Source organism: Enhydra lutris, unplaced genomic scaffold (genome assembly GCF_002288905.1).
Source record: "Enhydra lutris kenyoni isolate GAN:26980312 unplaced genomic scaffold, ASM228890v2 scaffoldscaffold13, whole genome shotgun sequence".
Lineage (NCBI taxonomy): Eukaryota > Metazoa > Chordata > Mammalia > Carnivora > Mustelidae > Enhydra > Enhydra lutris.
In genome coordinates, this window is record NW_019154097.1 from 54,215,332 (window position 1) to 54,235,775 (window position 20,444).

Below are 20,444 nucleotides of genomic sequence, written 5' to 3' on the forward strand. Positions count from 1 at the left end.
CTGTCCCCGTGCCCCAGGATGCCGCTCAGCTGTCTTTTTCAACCCTGATCCAGTCAAGGTTGGGTCTTGACCTGCATCCAGTAGAAGCTTCCTCTTTGGTTGTGTAAACCTGCGCAGTGTGCTTTACCAGCCCCCGCCTTCTTTTCTCTTGAAAGTCATGTTCTTCTGGAAGAGCACAGGCCATTCTCCTGCAGGATGTCCCGCATCCTGCCTCTGTCTGATTGTGTCCTTGAGGTGGCCCTTAGCTTGTTCCTCTGTCCCCTTTACTTCCCACACGTGGCATGTCGGGTGTACAGGTTGCCTCGGGTCCAGTGAGGCGTGTTCGGCCAAAGCACGCCCCCGCAGGTGGTGCTGGGGACCAGGTGCTCCAGGCCCAGATGAGGCTAAGTAGTCCCACCCATGTGTGTGACTGTGGGTGCATGGTAATGTTGCCGTTCTCAGGAAACACCTTGCCCTCGATAATGAGCCCATCCATCTGTCAGGGGAGTGGCCTCCGTGAGCCCTGGTCCCCACCCTGTGCCGGTGACTCTACACCCTTCACGCCACATAACTCAGCCCATCTTTCACACGGTTGTGGGGTGACTTCAGATCCCCCCGCTACTTAGTGGCTGGCACTCTTCTGTAAAGCAGTTTTCCTCATCAGCTGGTCAGGGGGGCGCAGCTCCACGGTCTTCCAAAAAGACAGGCTAAAAGCTTTGCTGTTTTAAGTACTAAGTGAGCACTGATTTCTGAGCCAGGGATGGGGGGCCAGTGGGCTTCTGCCCCCGCTCTCTCTCAGGGGAGGGAGCACTGCTGCTTTTAAGATCAATGCGTCATTTTTCTCTTCACGTTCATCGTGTCTCATACTTGATCTGTGGGAGCACTCGGGCCTGGCTCTGGTGCCTTTGGTCTTGCTGGCACACCCTTATTTTCTGCACAAGAGGGTGTCCCAAGCTCCCCGTCCTCCTCAGCCCAGACCTGGGTGGTGCTCGCTGCTTCTGAGCCGCTTGACTGTCTGTGCAGCTTTTCCCCTCACCTTTCACCCTTCTCCCCATTGGGCCTTTGCTTCACTAAGACAAATTAAGATTGGCTCAGTTGGCTGAGTGGCTGACTCTTGATTTCAGCTCAGAGCATGGTCTCAGGGTCCTGGGATCGAGCCCCGCCATCAGGCTCCTCGCTCAGCAGGGAGTCCGCTTGTGATTCTCTCCCTCTGCCCTTCGGCTCGCTCATGCTCGCTCTCTCAAATTAAGTAATTAAACTCTCTAATTAAATTATTTTATTTTATTTTAAAGATTTTATTTATTTACTTGACAGTGAGAGAAAGAGCAGCAGACAGAGAGGGAGAAGCAGGCTTCCCACTGAGCAGGGAGCCCGATGCGGGGCTCAACCCCAGGACCCTGAGCTGAAGGCAGACACTTAACCAACTGAGCCACCCAGGCATCCTAATTAATTAATTTTAAAAAGACAAAACATGCAGTGCTCTAAGAGCAGTGCCCTAGCTGACTGCTCCCCATGCCCTGGGCAGGCCTAGCCACCCACACCAGCTCCCACTGCTGGCCCCTCCGGGAGCTGGGCACAGCTGCCTTCTTGACTCACGAGTTGAGTCCTTCCTTCAGGGTTCTGCGTTAAAACAACTCAGGAAAATCAAATGCACATACCTACATCTGAGAATAAAGCATTTGAAAGGCCACTTGTTTGGACCTCGGGGTCCTGGGACCTCAGTCCAGGGTCCTCTTGGTCTGCACAACTCAGACTCCCCTCGGGGTACAGGGGTGTCTGCAGCTGTGAGGAGGAAGCCCAGGACCCGCCCGAGCCCACCTGGCCAGTGCTTTGAGGCGAGCCGCAGGCTGCCCTCAACAGGGCCAGCGGCCGGCCGCAGTCCAACATGCCTCCTCCTCTCAGGGTCCATTTCCGTGGGCAACACGGCTTTTCCTTCTCTCTCAAGTCACAGCACATTTCCATTCCTGCACTTCCGCTCTTTCCAGGCTTCCTGTTGGACTTCCTCATCCTGCAGCGCACCCCACATCCTCGCTGGCACTGTCCTCGTCTGCGCGGTCTTCGCCAGTCTTGATTGTTACTGTGATTAAACGTTCATCCACTCCATTCATTCATTCATTCACTGTACATCCCGCTGGTCCTCATACTCCATGTTTCCTTAATCTGTCGAGGGACATTCTCTCTTCTATAAAGGCGGGGGCCATGCATTCTGATCGACATCGTCGATGTCATAGAGCTGGCGGGTGTATGTTTCAGGAACTATGGCCCTTGTCCCCAAAACACGTGCGTCATCCTGGGGTTTCCACACCAGAAGGACTCAGGCTTCACTGTTCAGCCATGGGTGTGGCTGAATTTTGTTTTCTCCAGTCCCTGGGTGTTTCTGAGGATGGGTCAGATTTAGGAGCCAGTGACCTGACCTGTGAAGGGTGGGGTCCCCCTCGTAGCTTCTCCAGCAGGCGGGGGCTCAGCCACTGTGTGACCATCCAGAGTGGACCCCCATGTCGGGACAGCTGTGGCTGGGGGAAGGGGCTTCCTCACGTGGGGCTGAAGACAAGTGCCCACGGTGGTACTCGTGGGTCATGTCTCCTGGAAAGCTGCCGCAGGTTGGCTGAGAGGTGTGGGCGCCAGCAACGAGGCTCGTCTTTAACTGTGGCTCGCCCGGAGAAGCCTGGCCATCTGGTTATAGCTGCTGGCTCCCGCCGCACTGTCTACCAGGCAGGGGAGAACAGGAACCCCAGAGCCCTCCACAGACTCTCAGTGAGGGGTGCGCCCTAGTACCCCAGCTCTGCTTTCCATCTGTGGAGACGGTGGCAGGGCCAGGATGAGAACACGAATGCCATATTGTGAAAAATTCATCCTCGTGTTAATTCATAATCTGTCTCTTTATTTCAGAAAAAAAAGGCTGTTCTGACTGAGGTAAGTGAGGTTTATGTCACCTGTTTCCAATACGTATTCTTTTTTTTTTTTAAAGATTTTATTTATGTATTTATTTGACAGAGATCACAAGTAGGCAGAGAGTCAGGCAGAGAGAGGGGGGAAGCAGGCTCCCTGCGGAGCAGAGAGCTGGATGTGGGGCTCGATCCCAGGACCCTGAGATCGTGACCTGAGCCAAAGGCACAAGCTTTAACCCACTGAGCCACCCAGGTGTCCCTCCAATACATATTCTTACACTAGAGCGAGGTCACGGTGGGATGTGTCGACACCTTGTTTTTGTGAAACCCACCAGACCGGGTGACCCCAGTGCCCGATGACTATTTGGATAACTTTCCACGTTCAGAGTCATTCGATCACTCAGTGATGTTTCAACACACCTTTCTCGGTCATCAGTTTGGGTCCAGTGACCTTGCGGGCCCTCGGGACTCAGAAAGGTGTGGAGACAGGTCCCTGCAGGCCAGGATGGCAAGGCTTGCGTTAGGGCTCTCAGGAAGGCCTGGACCCCGGTCTGGGGGACGTGCAGGCTCCCAGGCTAAGAGGGAAGGGCTGCCGGCAGAAGACGGTATACACAGGAGTGCAACTTGCCTGGGAGGAGAGCAGGTCTGGTGAGCAGCAGAACGCGTTGTGATGGGTGCTGGGACCCGATGGAGTCTCCAGCCATCTGGACTGCATGGGGACCCACAAGGCCCCTTGCCGCGCTGCCGTGCCCTCCCTCAGCCTGTTCCCCAGGCAGCCTCCAGCGCGGCATGTTTTCAGTGTTAAGTAACACCCACCACTGCTCATGACTCGCTCCCAGACTTGGAACAAGAGCCAAAGCTATTGCCTAAAGATCCTCCATGCCACACACCCTGGCTGCCCACCCCCACCCCTCAGCCCTGCTCATTCTCCTCTAGCCAGTCTGGAGGCTTCTTTGGGACTCCTTGGAAATACCAAGCTTACTCCTGCCACAGGGCCTTTGTACTGGCTGCTCTCTCTGCCTAGATGGCTCTTCCTCCAGACACCTGCATGCCTGGCCCCACCCCCTCCGCTTTACACAGGAAATGTTCCGTCCTCAGAGACCCTCTCTCTGAATACCCCGTGCCAGCCATCACTCCAGCCCCGGGTCCTGCTTTATTTCTCTTTGTAGCTTTTATCCATCCTTGATGTTTTGATATTTTGCTTGTTTTAAATTGCCTGTCTCCTGTTGCAATTTATGTAAGTCCCACTTCTGTTCTTAAACTGCTGTATCCACGGTTCCTAGATGGTGCCTGCCACATGGTCAGCATTCAGCAAATATTTGTGGGATGAGTGGGTGAGTGGGTGAGCTGGGGACTCCTTGAAGGATCGTGTAGCGTCTTTCCCAGCCAGCCAGCCAGCTGGCATGCACCGTTGTGTTCTGCTGCTGGTCCCCCGAGGTCCCCCCAGGCCTTCATGTCCTCACCTCCTCAGGCAAGGCGATGACAGGACCCCTGTGTGGGGAGGCAGCTGGGCTGGGCTTCTGCCAGATTCTGGTGGCTATGACGACAGCAGCCATCACCCCAGCTTGTGTCGCCTATAGCGAGCCCTTGCCCCAGGTTGTCGTGGGCAGCGAGCCCCCCGGTTCTGTCTACACATGTACCTGATTGTTCGAATTTGCCCGAACGAGGGTTCTCTCTCCACGCTTTGTTGGGCCCCTTTCTGAACCCCACGTTGAGAACGTCTCCTTCACCCTGCTTCCTGTAACAACAAAGTGATGGTGTTCCTCCTAGTGACCGAGATTCTGGAAGGTCATGCCCTCTGGACACATGACGCATCAGGCCCCCATGTGCTCATGTGGCACTCCCCTGAGATGCGAAAAAAGCTCGACCCCTTTGTCACGCTGTGACATGTCCAGCCAGGGCTGCCCCCAGAGTCCAGAACACTGATCTCGGGACTTAACAGAGCATCCAGATAGAAACCACTTACAATTAAGGTCAGGGTAGATAATTCCTTGGCAACAGTCTGAGACCCCGTCTGCCCCGCTTGGTTTTGGAAGATGTGTATGGAAATCACGTGGCATGGGATTGACTGCCCAACATGGAAACATACCGAATGTAAAATATGGACGAATACTGGCCGCTAAACGGAACGGCATTTAATGGAGGACTCGGTTTACTGTGGGAGGGGACTCGGGTGCCTCTGTCTGCGGGTGGTGGGGGTGGCTCTTCCTGCAGGAGGCGCTGGCGGGTGGCATAGTGAGAGACTAGTTTTCTCCGCTGGTAGAGTTTCTCCCTCAAGACCCTGTCCTCTGCACAGGGGAGTTAACCTCTCTTTCCCTCCCTCCCTCATTCCCGCCAGGCGGCTACGGTGCTCCAGGCAGCTTTCAGGGGACACCTAGCGCGGGTGAAGCTACTGTCAAGCCAGACTCGTGCTTCAGAATCCCCTGGCCCGCCCAGCTCGCCCAGCCAGGTAACCCTGGGGGGCCAGACGCAGCAGGGGCGCTACCTGCCCTCTCTCCATGTCCCGTCTCGTGGCCCATCAGCTGGGGCAGCACAGCATTGCAGTGTGCGTGTCCTCCCTGGCGCCTTGCTGTCGTGGGGACCACGTGGGGCCCGGCGGCGGAGCCCGTGGTGCAGGCGCCGGATGGATTTAACTCTGGGAGCCACATTACTTGGAGGTGCTCACGCACTAGGCAGCATGCCCAGCTCACAGTAAAGATGGAAGCATTAAGATAAGCATTTTCTAGATCCGTCCCTCCTCTGCAAAAATGGCCAGACACTCATTTTAAGAATCTCTTAGAGTCTGAGCGTCAGGAGGCTCCCTGGAATGGGGCTGTGTTCACCTGACTCTCTGGGGGCTGGGCGGGGGCCCTGCCACACCCGGGAGGTGGGCAGAGGCTCCCAAAGGGCTCTCTTCCCCACTGTCGTGTCCCCCCAGGACCCTCTGCCACCACATGTTCCAAGCCCCGCCATCCAGGCCGAGGATGACCCAGGGCAGGAAGAGGCCATTACCACCATCCAGTCTGTCCTCCGGGCACACCTGGCACGTGTCGGGTACAGGTAAATCCAACTGTCAGGCCACCACTGTCCTGTGTCCCTGGGATACAGTGCAGGAAGGTGCCTGATGACAAGGGCAGCCCAGAGTGCACCCGCGCGGGGTATGGCAGCCAGGACCTTGGCGAGTCACCAAGCGCAAATGCCTGTGCAGAGTCCCTCCCGCACTTGCAGGTGGGGTAGCCCCCCAGTTCTGGCCCTCGGAGGGGCCTTCCTGGAACGGTTCCTCATGCCGGCGGAAAACCAGCAGAAGGGCTTACACACCATGTGGTTCTGGTCCCCACCGTCTATAGGGTGGCTCGCTTGTCCTAACACGCCACCCTTTGAAAAAAAAAAAAAAAGTGATGCGCCCCCAGCATTCAGGGGGACGTGGATGTTGTCAGGCCCCTCGCACAGCAGCTCATACTCGCTCTCACCTGCTGGGGCCACAGACACAGAGACTCAGACCCCATCCAGGTCGACTCCGCCAGAGTGGGATCTGCACTGAGGCGAGGGGCGTGTCTCCAGGGGTGGAGGGGCCGTGTAAGGGCAGGCGGCTCAGGCTTCCGCTGTTTCGCAGTCCACACATCACTTTTCAGTCTCTGCTACCTCTCTGCCAGAGGAGAGCGGTGGAGGCAGACTCTCACGGTCCCGGTTCTGGACAAGCTGGGACGGCCGGGGCATGGCACAGGTCAGGGTCCCTCCCAGTGCCACCAGCCCTGGCCAGGCCAGGGAGAGCCGCACAGCCGGTGGCCATGTCCAGGGAGATGGCAGTGGGCACGAGAGACTGGGAGAGGAAGGTGTCTGAGGTCTGACCGTGGTGTGTGCCCGAGAGTCTGATAGAGGGTACCCCCTGTGTCCCTTGCGGCCCACCTGTGCCGGGTCTGCTGCCCTCTGGTTCCTCCTTGAGTCCCGCCAGGCACCCAGGCTATGGGGGCAGTCTGTGAAGTCCAAGCGGCCAGTCTCTCTCTTTTTTCCAGTGCCTCCAGCCCGAGAACCGCTGCAGCGGCTTCTAGGAGGAGGAGTCCCACTCTGGCCAGCCCCTGCCAGCTGCCGGCTGTGCCCTGCCCTGCTTCTCCTGGTAATTTCATTTCATTTTGAGTTTCCACACGAGGGGTGGCTGGGGCACTCTGAGCTCTGAGCAAGGAGTGGCCACTGCCCTGGGGTGTGCGGGCATGCATGGGGGCCTGACCCCCATCCATGGAGCGAGGCCATCGGCAGGGAGATGCCTCCACCGAGCCTCCCACACACGACTTCGTCCCCCATCCCTCGGGCTACAGGGAAAGGGGAGCCCATGGGAGGCAGCTCGCGGGCCAGTCATGGCGGCATCCAGGCAGCTACGGGCCAGGAAGTTGGAGCCTCATGGCTTGTATGTCTCTGGCTTTTGTTCTTGGCTCTACTGCAGCCGTGTGGTTTCCTTCCCTAGGGCCAGTGCTTTTCCTGTGTGTTGGTTTTGAGTGAACCTTTGTTGGTATTTGCTTTCCCACCCCATTATGGTAGAAAACAGTGCAGAAATCTCAGGACTTGGCAGGGGTGCCGGACGCCAGCTGTGAGGCCCAGTCCCTGCTCTGCCCGGAGGCTGATGTGGGGTCCCAGGCAGGGCCCTAGGTCATCCCGAGTGAGGTGGAGACCCGCCCGAGGTCACCAGAGCATTTCTCGGGCCCCCGCGAGTCCGACAGCCCCTTATGCTGGCTGGGAAACTCCCTCCATGCTGCTCGCTCGCCCTCTTGGTACCGCTGCTAGAGATGATCAGGGAGGTCGTGTTGTGAGCTTTTGATGCTGCCCTTGGACCCAGAAATACATCTTGAGGTCTCGGGTGTGAGGGTGCCACACAGTCACCATGCGCTGCTCATGGGGAGGGTTATGTCCTGAGCTTCTCGGTTGCACAGATGGAATCCGGAAAGGACAGGTGCTGGTGGGGAGCGGAGCTTCATTTCAGGACAAACTACAACAGGAAGTAGATTTCTGAGCCAAAGCCCTTTGGGGTGGAGAGACAGGTGGAGGTGGCGAGCCCTGTCCACGTCCGCTGCCAGCTCCGTGCAGGGCGGGCGCCTGGAGTGTGCGCGTTGTTTCAGGTCAGGAGGACAGCGACATGAGCAGTGGGGAGATCGTGGAGGGGCCGGCGGCTGAGGACGAGGCACCAGGGCCGTGGGGGCCAGGGAAGCCAGCAGCCCTGCCGCCCTGCTCTGGTGAGTGGGGGAGGCCATGGCTGGGGGTGGGGGGCCTGGCCAGCCCGTCCCTTCTGGGGCTGGGTCCTGGAGGATCTTCTGCATGAGCTGAGAGTTCGATGCCCTGTCTGACCTGAAGGTCCCCACTCCCTGTCTAGCCTGTCAGAGTTTGCGACCTGTGACGTTGGTGTTTGCTTCACAAGCTTCACGTATAAAGTTCAAGGAGCGAACATGAGCAGCTCCGGGGGAAGCAGGGGGGACACAGGTGTGCAGGGAGGACGTGCAGGTGTGCAGGGAGGATGCACAGGTGTGCAGGGAGGACGTGCAGGTGTGCAGAGAGGACATGCAGGTGTGCAGGGAGGACGCACAGTTGTGCAGGGAGGACGCACAGGTGTGCAGAGAGGACGTGCAGGTGTTCGAGGAGAGGACGCATAGATGGTTCTTGGAAGGAAGAGGCGGGCAGAGGCCGTGGGAGCGTCCTGGCCCTCCCGCCGTGTCCCTGAGGCCCTAGTTCAGCTGCCACAAATGCAGACGCACACTACCAGGCAACACTGAGATTATTTCCCAATGTAACAAGCGCCTGCTGTATGCCAGGTGCCCTTCTAGGAAGCGGCGTCGAGTAGGGAATGAAAACAGATGTCCCACGTGGGGGCAGCATCGTACTGGAGGGGGTCAAGAGGCCAACCCATCAGTCACAGGTCAGGTGGTAGCAAGTGTCGGGGGCGGTGGTGTGCAACTATGAATAGGGGCTTCGGGGACAGTGACATCTGCCAGAACTGGGACAGGCGAGGGACAGCCAGGCCCAGAATCAGCATGCCCAGCATGTGGCAGCAGTGGAAGGCTGGTGGCAATGAGACAGGGCATGGGGTCGGATGCAGGACAGGGCTGTGGAGGCCAGGCCCAGGCCCCTGGGGTTTGGGCTGAGGGGAGACGACCAGCTTCTATGCCGAGTGGACTGTAGGGAGACGGGGCTTCTGCGGTGTCCTCGCAGGAGCTGCTGGCAACCCGGAGCAGGGTGGCACCTTGGGGGGTGAGAGGTGGGCAGGTTCCGGATGCCTTTGGGAGATCTGGTGCAGCCTCTGAGTGAAGGGAGGAGCCAGGCTCCAGGGCTTTTATCTGAGTGCCCGAAAGGATGGTGTCCTTTACTGAGGTGGAGGTGACAGAAAGGGGCGGCCACGGGGGAGGGGAATGAGTCCAGTCTGTTGCATGGACTAGCTGTCCAGATGGGGGCAGGACGTATCACTGATTCAGGGTGGAGGCTTTGGCAGGTGGTCCCCAGCCAGCAGAGGACCTGGGTGGGATTCAGAGCACCGGAGAGTGAGTGGAGCCGAGGCGGGCCCCGGGTGCAGCCACTGACCTACTCAGCAGTGTGCAGAGGGCGAGGTGAGGGTGATCCCAAGCATGGTTGCCAGTGGCCTGCGAGATGGCCAGCAGAGCTAGGAGCACCACAGAAGGAAATGCTGCAAGGAGGGAGGGGGGTAGAGGATAGGGCAAAGCGGATTCGTGTGACCTTGAGAAGGACTGTCTTGGACGGATGGGGCCAAGCCTGACGGGTAGAATCAGGACTGGATGGCCCACGAGGGACAGCGCCGCAGTGTGGGGGACAGAATCCTTCCCAGGAAGGCACCTTTTGGCTTATAAGCATTTGCCAGGTGGGGGTCTCCCCGCTTTGCAGCTGGCTGTGGAAGGAGAAACTCGCAGGCCGTGCTTGAGACAGGTGGCCCGGGCTGAAAGGGCCATCGGGATGGTTGTGTGAGGTCTGTCTCTTAAAACCATTGCTTCCATCAGGTTATGTGGAATGGAGTAAGCCCCGGCTGCTGAGACGGATTGCAGAGCTGGAAAAAGTGAGTGGTGCGCCTCTCAGCTCACCTCCTACCCTTTCGGACCTGCCCATGCTCAAGGAGGAGCCAGGCAGCTTATAAAGTGGGGACACAGAGGAGACCTTTGCTCACAGGACACTTGGAGTAAACGTGTGAATGCACGGTGGTGGTCTACAGATGGCGCCCCGGGCAGGCTTCTCACAGGTCTGGATGAGACCCATGCCTTGGCCTCTCCCGTCCCTGGTGTCACAGGGGGCAATGCCATGGTCACGTGGCACATGGTTTCAGACTCTGTGTGTGATCGGGGACAGAGGCAGGTGATAGGAGACCCAGCCTGACGAGTGCTTGTGGGTTTCCGCGGCCGCTCACCCACCAGCCTGTGTGTCTGAGTCCTCAGGAAACTGTCCATCCACCAGAAAACTGGGGAGATTTGAATTTGCAAAATTGATCTCACTCCTCTGGTCAGTAATCAGCCAGATTCTACTGGAGCTGGCCCGAAGTTTCAGCTTTTTCTGAGTAGCCTGGCAAAATTGTGAGGGCTGCCCACTTGTTGGGCCAAGAAGAGTAAACCTAGAGGGAAGCATTTAACAAAACAGTTCTGCGTATTTACACAGCAGCAAAACCCAAGCTGTTTCTATATATTGTGGGTATTTTGAAAACAAAGCTCCCTGGGAACAGAGTCAGCCGGAGGTGGCTCAGACGTGCTGCAGGATGGCGCTTTCTCGCCTGAGACTGAGAGGGGCTGGCGCCAGGCAGGCTGCAGGGCTCCGTAGCGCTCCGCTGGCACAGCTGGGCTATCACTCAGGATGAAAGCGCAGAGATTGAAAGTCCCAGAAATCCTAAAGAAACACTAGGGTAAATGAGCACAAAGAAAAGAAGCTTATGAATTCGCCTCCTGTGCCCGTGTTCTATTTTATGAATGGCGCCTTGCCCCCCGCCCGCCCCAGGCTGGGCTCTGCTGGCCGGGTGCCCTTTACTTCCCCAACGGGCTCCCCTTCCGACAGGCTCCCACAAGGTGGAGCTGTCATGGGGTTGTGAGGTCACACGCGGTCCCATAGCTGTGCTTGAGTTTCCCTCGTCTCTTCCTTAGGTTTCATAACCGCAAAGTAAAATGAGAAAGAATATCTTAAAAAAATGCCTGTGTTGCCTCTAGAAAATAAGTTCAATGGAAAGCCCCAAGTCCCACACTTCCGAAGTGGTCAACTCAAATGCCGTGGTGCCCTCTGCATCCAGCTCTGCTGTGCCCAGGCAGCCTCGAGGTGACCGGCAGGAGGACAGCGAGCGTCTCCGGGGGGCCATACGGAGCCTGAAGGGCGAGCGGAACGCCCTACAGACGCAGCTGCAGGAGAAAGAGTAGGTTGTGGGGTACGGCCGGCACCCCGCGCCCCTGGGAGGGGCGGACTTGTGGCTAGAGTCCAGCCGTTCTGGAGAATGCAGGGGAAATGCTCAGTTCTCGTAGTAGTTGCTGCTGTAGTCTTATATGATTCAGAAACTTCTTATATTTTGCTTATGAAGTAGAAGTCACTTTAGTGGTAAAAAGAAGACATTAATTGACCATATTATGTCACTGAAAGAAGGGGAGATATCATTTAAATCTGTTTGTACTAAACTCCAGAGTGACTTTCAAACTATTTTTTAGAGAAGAATTTACTTTCATCGATTTGTACAAAGTAGATAGGCCATCAGTTAGATCTTAGGCAGAGTGGTTTAGAGAGTCAGTAATGTGTTTGTGATACCCAGTCTAAATGCCAAATAAGACAAAAATGCTGTATTCGGTGTGACCCTGAGAGTTTGAAAGGAAAAAGTCTCCAGATTACGCTTGTTCACTGTTTGTTCTCTAGTGTCTTGATCTGTAGCCCTACTGAAAACGTGTCTGTCTCCTCTGCTGTTTACTTGTGGTTTCTCTGGTCACAGTTCTGTCACAAATAAGCCAAATTCATGTCTTCTGAGATGGGGTTTATCTCTCTGAGTATGGCCTGGGAAGCCAGTAGCCTCACCATCACCTGGGAGCTGGTGAGAGATGCAGAACCTAGACCCCACCCACCTGAGAGCTGGTTAGAGATATAGAACTCTAGGCTCTGCCCATCAGGGAATCTGGTTAGAGATGCAGACTCTAGGCCCCACCCATGGAGGGGGATCTGGTTAGAGATGCAGAATTTTGTCTCCTCCCACGTGGGAGCTGGTTAGAGATGCAGAACCTCGTCAGACCTAGATCTCCTGAATCTGACTCTGTGTCTAATGAGGTCCCCTGGCAATTCCTGTGCACATTTAGGTCTCAGAAGGACTCCCTAGCTGACTCCTTGTCTACTCTCTGCTGCCTTCTGTTTACAGCAGAGGAAAATTCTTTCACACCCCACCTGTTCTTACTCCTCCAATCCAAATGCCTCTCTGCAAATTGGTAGGTTCTTTGTAAGAATTAGTGTTTCATGAAGGATTTTAAAAATTTTGAAAGGTAAATAACGTCTCTGATAATCTCTTCAGCTGTCACCTGGCATGATAAAACCTTACACTTAACGAGCCCTTGCTCTGTGACAGGCGCTCTGTGGAACACTCAGGGTGTTCCCTCTGATTCATAAGGAGATTCAGGGACCTTGAAAAGTTAGGCCACACGGCAGTGAGCTATGGAGATGAGGTCAGACTGAGGTCTTGTCTCGGAGCAGTGTTCTTAGCCACGTGCCACCTGTGGGACCCGGGAAACCTCGTTGGGAAGCAATGTGTTTGGAGGTCCTGGGTACCCCCCCACCCCCCGTTCTCGATGGCTCGGCTCAGGCAGCAGCCCTGACCCTCTGATCACTCATCTCAGGGTCACGTACCATGTAACTCTTGGGATAACACACTATTCCAGCTTGTCTGGGGTTGTAGCTCGTCACCCCTGTATCCCGGGCACCTAACCGTCACGGGCACGTAGCAGGTGCTCAGTACATATCTGGCGGAACCACTGCCGGGGTGGCAGGCCTGTCGGGTGTGTTCCTGGCTCCGCGGGCTAATCAGTGAGCACCTCTGTCCCTCTGCCTCCGGGTCCATCGACTGTCATAAGGAAGGAAGTCGGGCGGCTGGGGTTTTCGGAGAGCTCTTCCTGCTCTGTGGCTATCAGTGCAACCGTGGACCCCTGTTTTCACGAACGCTGAAGGTCTGTGGTTCTGTGCACTCAGGTTGGAGGTGAAGCAGCTGCTGCAGACCAACGCCGAGCTGCGGAAGGAGCTGGAAGGCGTGAAGGGAGGCGAAGAGGAGAGACGAGGGAGAGAGGAGGCTCTGAGGTGAGTGTGCCAGGACTCACGGGCTGTCAGGAGATCACGGGGTTCCAGGCATCTCCCGTCTTGCCTCCATGCAGCTTCTGGAACAGTTTGCATGCGGCCCCAACCCAGGTCTGCCCCGTGCCCCACCCCCCGTGTCCTGATCGGGTCCTCCGAGTAAAAGTCCCGGTTCTGGGAAAGGGCTCTTCCCCATCAGGCCGGTGTTTGCCTCTGCACGCACCCTTTGCTGACACCCCCGGGGTCAGGACTCCGGGGTGGGACCTCCCGCACCATCAGGGTCATTGCTCACACCCCAAAATTGGGGACAGAGCCCCAAGCCCATCAGCTGAGGCACAGGTAACAAACAGTAGTTCATCCACATAAAGGGATAGAAAGGACTATGTTCTGACACACGGGACAGCAGTGGGCGAGCCTCCCGCACATCGCGCTGCGTGAAGGAAGCAGACAGGAAGCGCCACGCACTGAACAATCCTGACACACACAGACAAAGTCTCGGAGAGGGGGTGCGGGACAGGGAAGCAGGAAGGGGTGGCCGACGGGCCCAGGCTCCTTCAGGGTGGCAGGAGAGTTCTGGAGTTGGTGGCAATGGCACGACGCCATGAGCACATGGAAACCCATTTCATCCTGTATTTTACTCTAGTGAATTTTACATTCTACGAGCTTTGCCTCAGTGAGAAATGCCCCCAAAAAGTAAGTTTGAACCCTGAGTGGAAATATTCAGTGCTCAGAATACTGAGGAAGACACAGATTGCTGGAACGAATAAGAGTATTTATCTTCCGGGGGCGCCTGGGTGGCTCAGTGGGTTAAGCCTCTGTCTTCGGCTCAGGTCATGATCTCAGGGTCCTGGGATCAAGCCCCGCATCGGGCTCTCTGCTCTGCAGGGAGCCTGCTTCCCCCTCCTTCTCTGCCTGTCTCTCTGCCTACCTGTGATCTCTGTCTGTCAAATAAGTAAATAAAATCTTAAAAAAAAAAAAATTTATCTTCCGGAGAACCGTGACTAGGTTTTGTCAGAAAGCAGGACTGAAGGAGACAGAAGGGGCAGGTGCACAGGGAAAAGCTGTTCTTCTGTCACCTTTGAGACCTGTAGTGAGGACGCAAGGTGTATTTGCGTTCATGCACACTGTGCGCTGAAAGCCCCGAGTGCTGCCTTCCTGTGTGTCACTCCTGCATCACGGTCTGTCCGGTTCTTCCCTCATGCCCGAAGTGGTGCCGGCCCGGGATCCTCTGGCCCTACCCTCTCAGGGCTGCAGGCCCAGCTGTGGACACAGGCCTCAGAGTGCAGTCCCGCAGTGGGGACCCCATCCCACCCAAGGGGCAGGGGGTTGGTAGCGGGGCCCCACATCATGGCACGAGGGGTGGCCTTGCCAGCCCTGCGGGCGGCCCTCCCTGCCGTCTCATACAGGCGTGGGCCACCGCGTGATGATGAGTAATATGTCATCTTTCTCCTCCCACTTTAGAGAGGAAATTCAAACGCTTATGAAGAAGTGTCAAGAACTGGAAGAAATCAGGAGAGAAGAGAGAAACAACCCCGTGGAGAGGAGTCCCGAGGTATGGCTCAGCGGGGTTTCGGATTTCCTGCGTGGGCACCGCGGGGCTCTTGGCCGGGCCTAGATGGTTCTGCGGGGTCTGTCCTCGGCTGTCCTGACTCTGATGCTGACGGTCCAGTCCCCTTTATCGTGCCCGTCTATCTTCGTCAGCGGTGTGTGTTGAATCCGGGGTTCTGAACCCATCTGTTGTCAGTTAAGTGACTTTTGAATGAGGGTTTGAGTCTTGGATAGTGAAGCCGAGTAAAGATCTTCCCCAAACGTGACATAAGCAGAAAGTCTAATTGTCCGACAAGGGTGTGTCCATTCATGGGTGAGAAGGAGTGACACTGAGCGAGGACCTCCTGCCCGCCGTCCCGTGTGTTTCGTGGGAGTTTCAGACTATGACATTGACACGGCCTGGCGGGGAGGGCGCTCGCCATGGTGGGGTGTCTTTGCGGGGGCCCCGTGCCTGCCACTGAGCTGTGCGCTCGTCCAGGTGTTGAATGAGTGTGTGGCAAATGGCGGGTTCAAGGCGAGAGGTAAGTGCGGGCTCCCACCGTCCTGTCCCCATCCCCTTGTGGAGGCAGCTGCAGCTGAGGTGACCTTTGTAGCCGTGAGGGGCTTGGCTGGCACCACTCTCAAGCCCTCTGGTGCCTATGGGCCCCGTGCCACTTGCACTTGGACGTCTGGTGGCTCTGTGTTAATCCTTTTCTCCAGTTGACGGGTTTTCTCAGATGGCGGGTGTAATCTGTTCACACAAACAGCAGAGGTATTACAATCCTGGGGCTGCCCTGTTTCCCCAGAGGACGCCCCCACGGGTAGCTGGCGCCGAGCTGGTTAGTGTGTGAGATGGTAGAGGACACATGGTGGCCTGTCTGCGGTCCCTTTCCACGAGCCTCTGTCTGTCTGTCTTTGCTTCAGACGTGGTAACACCAGGGGGCCCACCAGGACGGCGGGGCTTTGCCTGGTGCACGCTTTGGCCAAGGAGTTCTATTGCTTTGGAAGGCGACTTCCTGTTTTATAGCCAGTGACTTGATGGAGATGGTCACTGGGGCTGAGTCTCTGCTGAGGGCGGTGCTGGAATCCGGGCTGGCTTCTGAGGCTTACTGGCTGGAGTCTCCACCGGGAGGCCCTTTGACTGCAGGACACCGTGTGCTTCGAAACTGGGAAAGAGCCGGAAGTTGGGATCTGGAGAAGATGATGAGTGCAGCTCTGGCTGCAAATAGAGATGGGCTGCAGCTTCCCCGGGAGGCCAGGGATGGTAGGGGCGTGGCATGTGCTGGCAGGAGCCCCCCACCCCCCAGTTTGCAGTGCGGCCTTGGTACTGGATGGCCAAGTGTGAGGGACAAACGCTGTGAGTTCTTCCCAATCCCTCTGGGACCTGTTTCTGCTGCTCAGTAAAGCATACTGTTGTGTTCTCCGTGGGATGTTTTTCTGCGCTGGTTTTCCAGTGCTTTGGTGAACATCCCACATCCCGAAGCGAGCCACTCCGCATGACCGTCACTCTCCAGGGGACCCCATGCTCCCCCACAGGTCCACACCTGCTGTCGGCGCTGGGCAGCCAGGAGGCCAGGGATGCCACGTGTGCGGCAGGGACGAGTTTACATATCCCCAGGGGCCGTGTTGCTGGTGGGGTCCCCTTTCTTCCCACACAGGTGCTCCCCAGGCTCTGAAACAGCAGTGCTTGCCCACCCGTGACTTGTCCGTGATCCTGACTCCTGGGGAGGTACCCGACAGCGGCCAATGGAGATTCTTCTGCTTATCTTAATTTCTCTGGTTCTTGAAGACCCCGTCCTCTGCAGGGAGGACCGCTGGGGGTTCCCACAGACACTCACATGGAAAGGAAAGGAAGTTTCCCCTATTGTCTCTTCAACGCACTCCAGAGATAGAGTCACGGTAGCCCAGTGTCCACCCCGGGGACTGACATGCAGCTGCCATCAAGAAGGTGGCCCCAGCTGCAGGCCCCTTGCCTCTCCAGACCTCGCACTGACCTCCAGCAGGTCACGGAGGCCCTGAGGCCCAGGCCCGCTTCTCTGAGCCCCTAACCACAAGCGTGTCGCTGTCCCTGCTAATCCCACCAACTTGGGATCTTGATCCACTAACTCAGTATGAGGCCCTGTGGCCGCGTCGAGAGGAAGCCCCAATGAACATTCTTTTCCTCGAAGGATGACATCCTTAATCACTGCGTCTGCATCCCCCGCAGGGCCTTCACGTTTGCCTGGCATTGGCGTTACAGTCAGTACTCAGTGGGACATCGTATCCAACCTGGAGGTTTGGTGTTCCCCACAAACGGCAGGAGCGGGTCTCGGACCCCACTGCTCATTCACAGACTAGGCCGAGGGAGGGAGCCGTGCTGTCCACACAGCTATAGGAACAAGGACATTAGGTGCAGCCCCGCGGTCGTGGTGCAGACACCATGGACAGGAGACCCGTGGGTGAGCGGTGCATCTGCTGGTGGGACAGCGGGACACGGGAACACCGTCCAGCCACCACCAGGGGAGATCGGGTTCTCCATCTGCTGACTCCGAAAGCCGCCTGTGACCCTGTCCTCCAGAGAAGGTCATAGCATTGATCCCCTGATGTTAGGAAAAACTTAAACCTGGGAAAACGTCCGAACAGATTACCAAAGTGTGGCTGCTTCTGTGCAGTGGCATCCAGGAACTGGTTTACTTCTAGCATTGTTGGAATTTTCTACAGGCACGCATGTCATTGTAACAGGCTTTGGGTGTTTTCCTGCTGGAGAAGCATTTCCAAATGCGGGATTCAGTTCTTAGCATTGGGATGTGAGTCATTAGTCGTAGGTTTAAACGGGGTGATGGTGGGGGCAGTTTCTAACAGTCGCCTCGAGGAGTTTCTACGTCTATCAAAGTTTAAAATTCTTTTAGCTGTTTGCCAAGAGTTTTTGAGTGCATGTTCCTTTATCTTAGGTGACTCCTGTGACTGTCTTGCTCACACTGGGACGGGCCATGTGGTGACAGATTTCATGTCGCTCCAGAGAAGCAGCGATGGGGGGGGTGTGTTAGGGAAGGACACGGGCCTCTCCAGTAGAGTGCCAGGGATCTCAGCGGGAAGTACCTGGTGCACCAGAAGGGACTGGGGACAGTGATTGATCTGCTCGGGGAGGCCCAGACCCAGGACAGTTTCACAGTTTTTAACATTTTGGTGTTTTGTTTTTTTTTTTGAGATTTTATTTATTTATCACAAGTAGGCAGAGAGGCAGGCAGAGAGAGAGAGGGAGAAGCAGGTTCCCCACTGAGCAGAGAGCCTAATGCGGGGCTCGATCCCAGGACCCTGAGACCTGGGCCAAACCCACTGAGCCACCCAGGCGCCCCCATTTTTGGTCTTCTGAAGGGCAGTCCCCTCTCTACATGTGTCCCCAGTGGTGAGGAGGACAGTCTGGTGTGCTGATTGTTATCGAGAAATGTCCCTGAAGATAATAAATTTGGGCCCTCGAGTATGGTAGAAATCGAGGTTATTTCAATGGTCAAATAGCAATTCTTGCTTCTTTTTACTGGGAAAACCCAGCTAGAAATCTAATGCCTTTCATCACAGAGGTCCTGTTTCTGTCAGAGTCTCACACTAAAAGACCAAACACAGGACCCCCACAAAGCAGGTAGACCTTGCAATAACACACACGTGTCCCTGAGCTCGGGAAATATGTCCGAGCGAGTAAGGGGCCACGACCCACAGGTGGTGTCACTGTGCTGTCCTCCCAGGGGAGGGACATGGAGGGGGATGAAAACCGACCTTCAGTTGTTTATTAGCTGTACGTTGTTTCTGCGGGGATGTTGTTAGTCGTACAGCGTGCCGAACCAACAGATTTCTCCTCCGCATTATAGAGTCTAGCCTGATGAGCTCCGTCCGTATTCCGCCGACATCCTGCCGCCTGACCTGTTCCCCATCTTCCCTGCCTGCCTTAACCATCCTTTACACCTTGAATTTCTGCAGACCCCAGAAGAACCCCGACCTTCCCTTCCCACCAGCAGGCCCTCTCAGCAGGACTGGGAGCCAGATACAAGCGAGGAGGGCTCCCAGCCCCCCTCCAGCTGCTCCGAGGGGCGAAGAGACACGGCAGCCAGGATCCTGCAGACCCGGTGGAAGGTGTACCGACGCCAGGTAAGAGACCGTGGAGGCCGTCCCTGTGCCGCGTGGGCTATGGGCTTGGTGCCACGGGCGTGGGTGGAAATGCAGGAAGGACTAGATGCGGCCAGAGAGACGACATGGGGGCTGAGGGACAGACCAGCTCCCGGATCTGCCATGGAAGGACTCGGTCTTGCAGGAAGGAAGGGGAGGTTTCCATTTCAGCTCTTCCCCAGGGTTGAGGGCGGGGGTCATTGGCCGGTGGAAAATGGCGGTGTCTCACCCGGAAGCCTCTGTTGGCCCATGGACCGGGTCAACACAGCGGCCGGGTGGCAGACTGCCAGGGAGACCTGCTCTGGAATCACTGCCCCGTGTCTGGCCCGAGCACAGTGTCCCCAGGCAGACGCATCCATTCCAAACAACTGGAAATTCAAAACCCCAGAGTCACCCCTCTTCTGGGGTTGTCTGGGGGGCAGCAGCTTGAGCTGTGGTCCGTTTTACTGGGACTGTGACAAACCTGCCTTGAGTGACTGCTCCTCAGAGGACAGCACCTGGAGGTTAGGGGATGGGAGGACCACCCACCAAGCTGAGCCTGTACGTCTCAGGCCCCAGGAAACAAGGAGCTGTGGATCTGTGCTGAGTGCCTTCGTGCTCGGGGGCAAGTGGGCCGATGGGAGGTGGGGAAGTTAGGGGATGAGAGAGGAGCCCAGGGTGGGGGATGTGGGGGGATGGGTGAGAAGCCTGGGGTCCCCTGATGCTGTCTAGTGGAGGGAGGAATGGACCCCCTCTCCTGAGCTCCCAGGGTAAGGGTGGCGATCTCCTTGAACGAGCTGCGTGCTCGGAAAGAGCTCCCAGTTCTGCAGAACACAACAGCGCCCTTTCTCTCCAGCTGAACCAACAGAAACTCTGGAGTCCTCTACTGGCCTGAATATCATACGATCTTAGCTCCGGTTTTGTCTGTAGAGTTTCTCCAACTACGGTTTCTTCCCACCTTTTGTTATAACAATGTACAGGACACTTAGAATAGTTGAAAGAATTCCACGAATTCACGAAGGTCCAGCACAAATGCTTGCCCCCACCTCGGCTCGACAGTAGTTAACACGCAACTGTGTTTCTTTTCTATGCGGATCGTCTCTTTGCACAACCGTGTGAGAGAGTCTTAGATGCTGTGAACCTTCAGCGTCTTCTAAGCATGAGGCCGTCTCACTGACCACATGTCGCACCGTCAGACGCCCTGAAACGTCCCAAAAGTTCTCTCAGTCCTCTGGTGTCTGCCTCACAGTCACATCTGTCCCCGTGCCCCAGGATGCCGCTCAGCTGTCTTTTTCAACCCTGATCCAGTCAAGGTTGGGTCTTGACCTGCATCCAGTAGAAGCTTCCTCTTTGGTTGTGTAAACCTGCGCAGTGTGCTTTACCAGCCCCCGCCTTCTTTTCTCTTGAAAGTCATGTTCTTCTGGAAGAGCACAGGCCATTCTCCTGCAGGATGTCCCGCATCCTGCCTCTGTCTGATTGTGTCCTTGAGGTGGCCCTTAGCTTGTTCCTCTGTCCCCTTTACTTCCCACACGTGGCATGTCGGGTGTACAGGTTGCCTCGGGTCCAGTGAGGCGTGTTCGGCCAAAGCACGCCCCCGCAGGTGGTGCTGGGGACCAGGTGCTCCAGGCCCAGATGAGGCTAAGTAGTCCCACCCATGTGTGTGACTGTGGGTGCATGGTAATG

General features: G+C 56.5%; 1 protein-coding gene across 1 annotated transcript in view; it reads left to right on the top strand.

Annotated features, from left to right (window-relative positions):
• LOC111145792 (IQ motif containing E) overlaps nt 1-20,444 on the top strand; it is a 66,234-nt gene that overhangs the window by 34,621 nt on the left and 11,169 nt on the right. Inside the window, exons 18-22 of the mRNA XM_022501009.1 lie at nt 2,869-2,892; nt 5,206-5,316; nt 5,785-5,906; nt 6,860-6,960; nt 7,955-8,068. Coding sequence (XP_022356717.1) covers nt 2,869-2,892; nt 5,206-5,316; nt 5,785-5,906; nt 6,860-6,960; nt 7,955-8,068 — 472 coding nt within the window. The remainder of the gene's footprint in view (nt 1-2,868; nt 2,893-5,205; nt 5,317-5,784; nt 5,907-6,859; nt 6,961-7,954; nt 8,069-20,444) is intronic.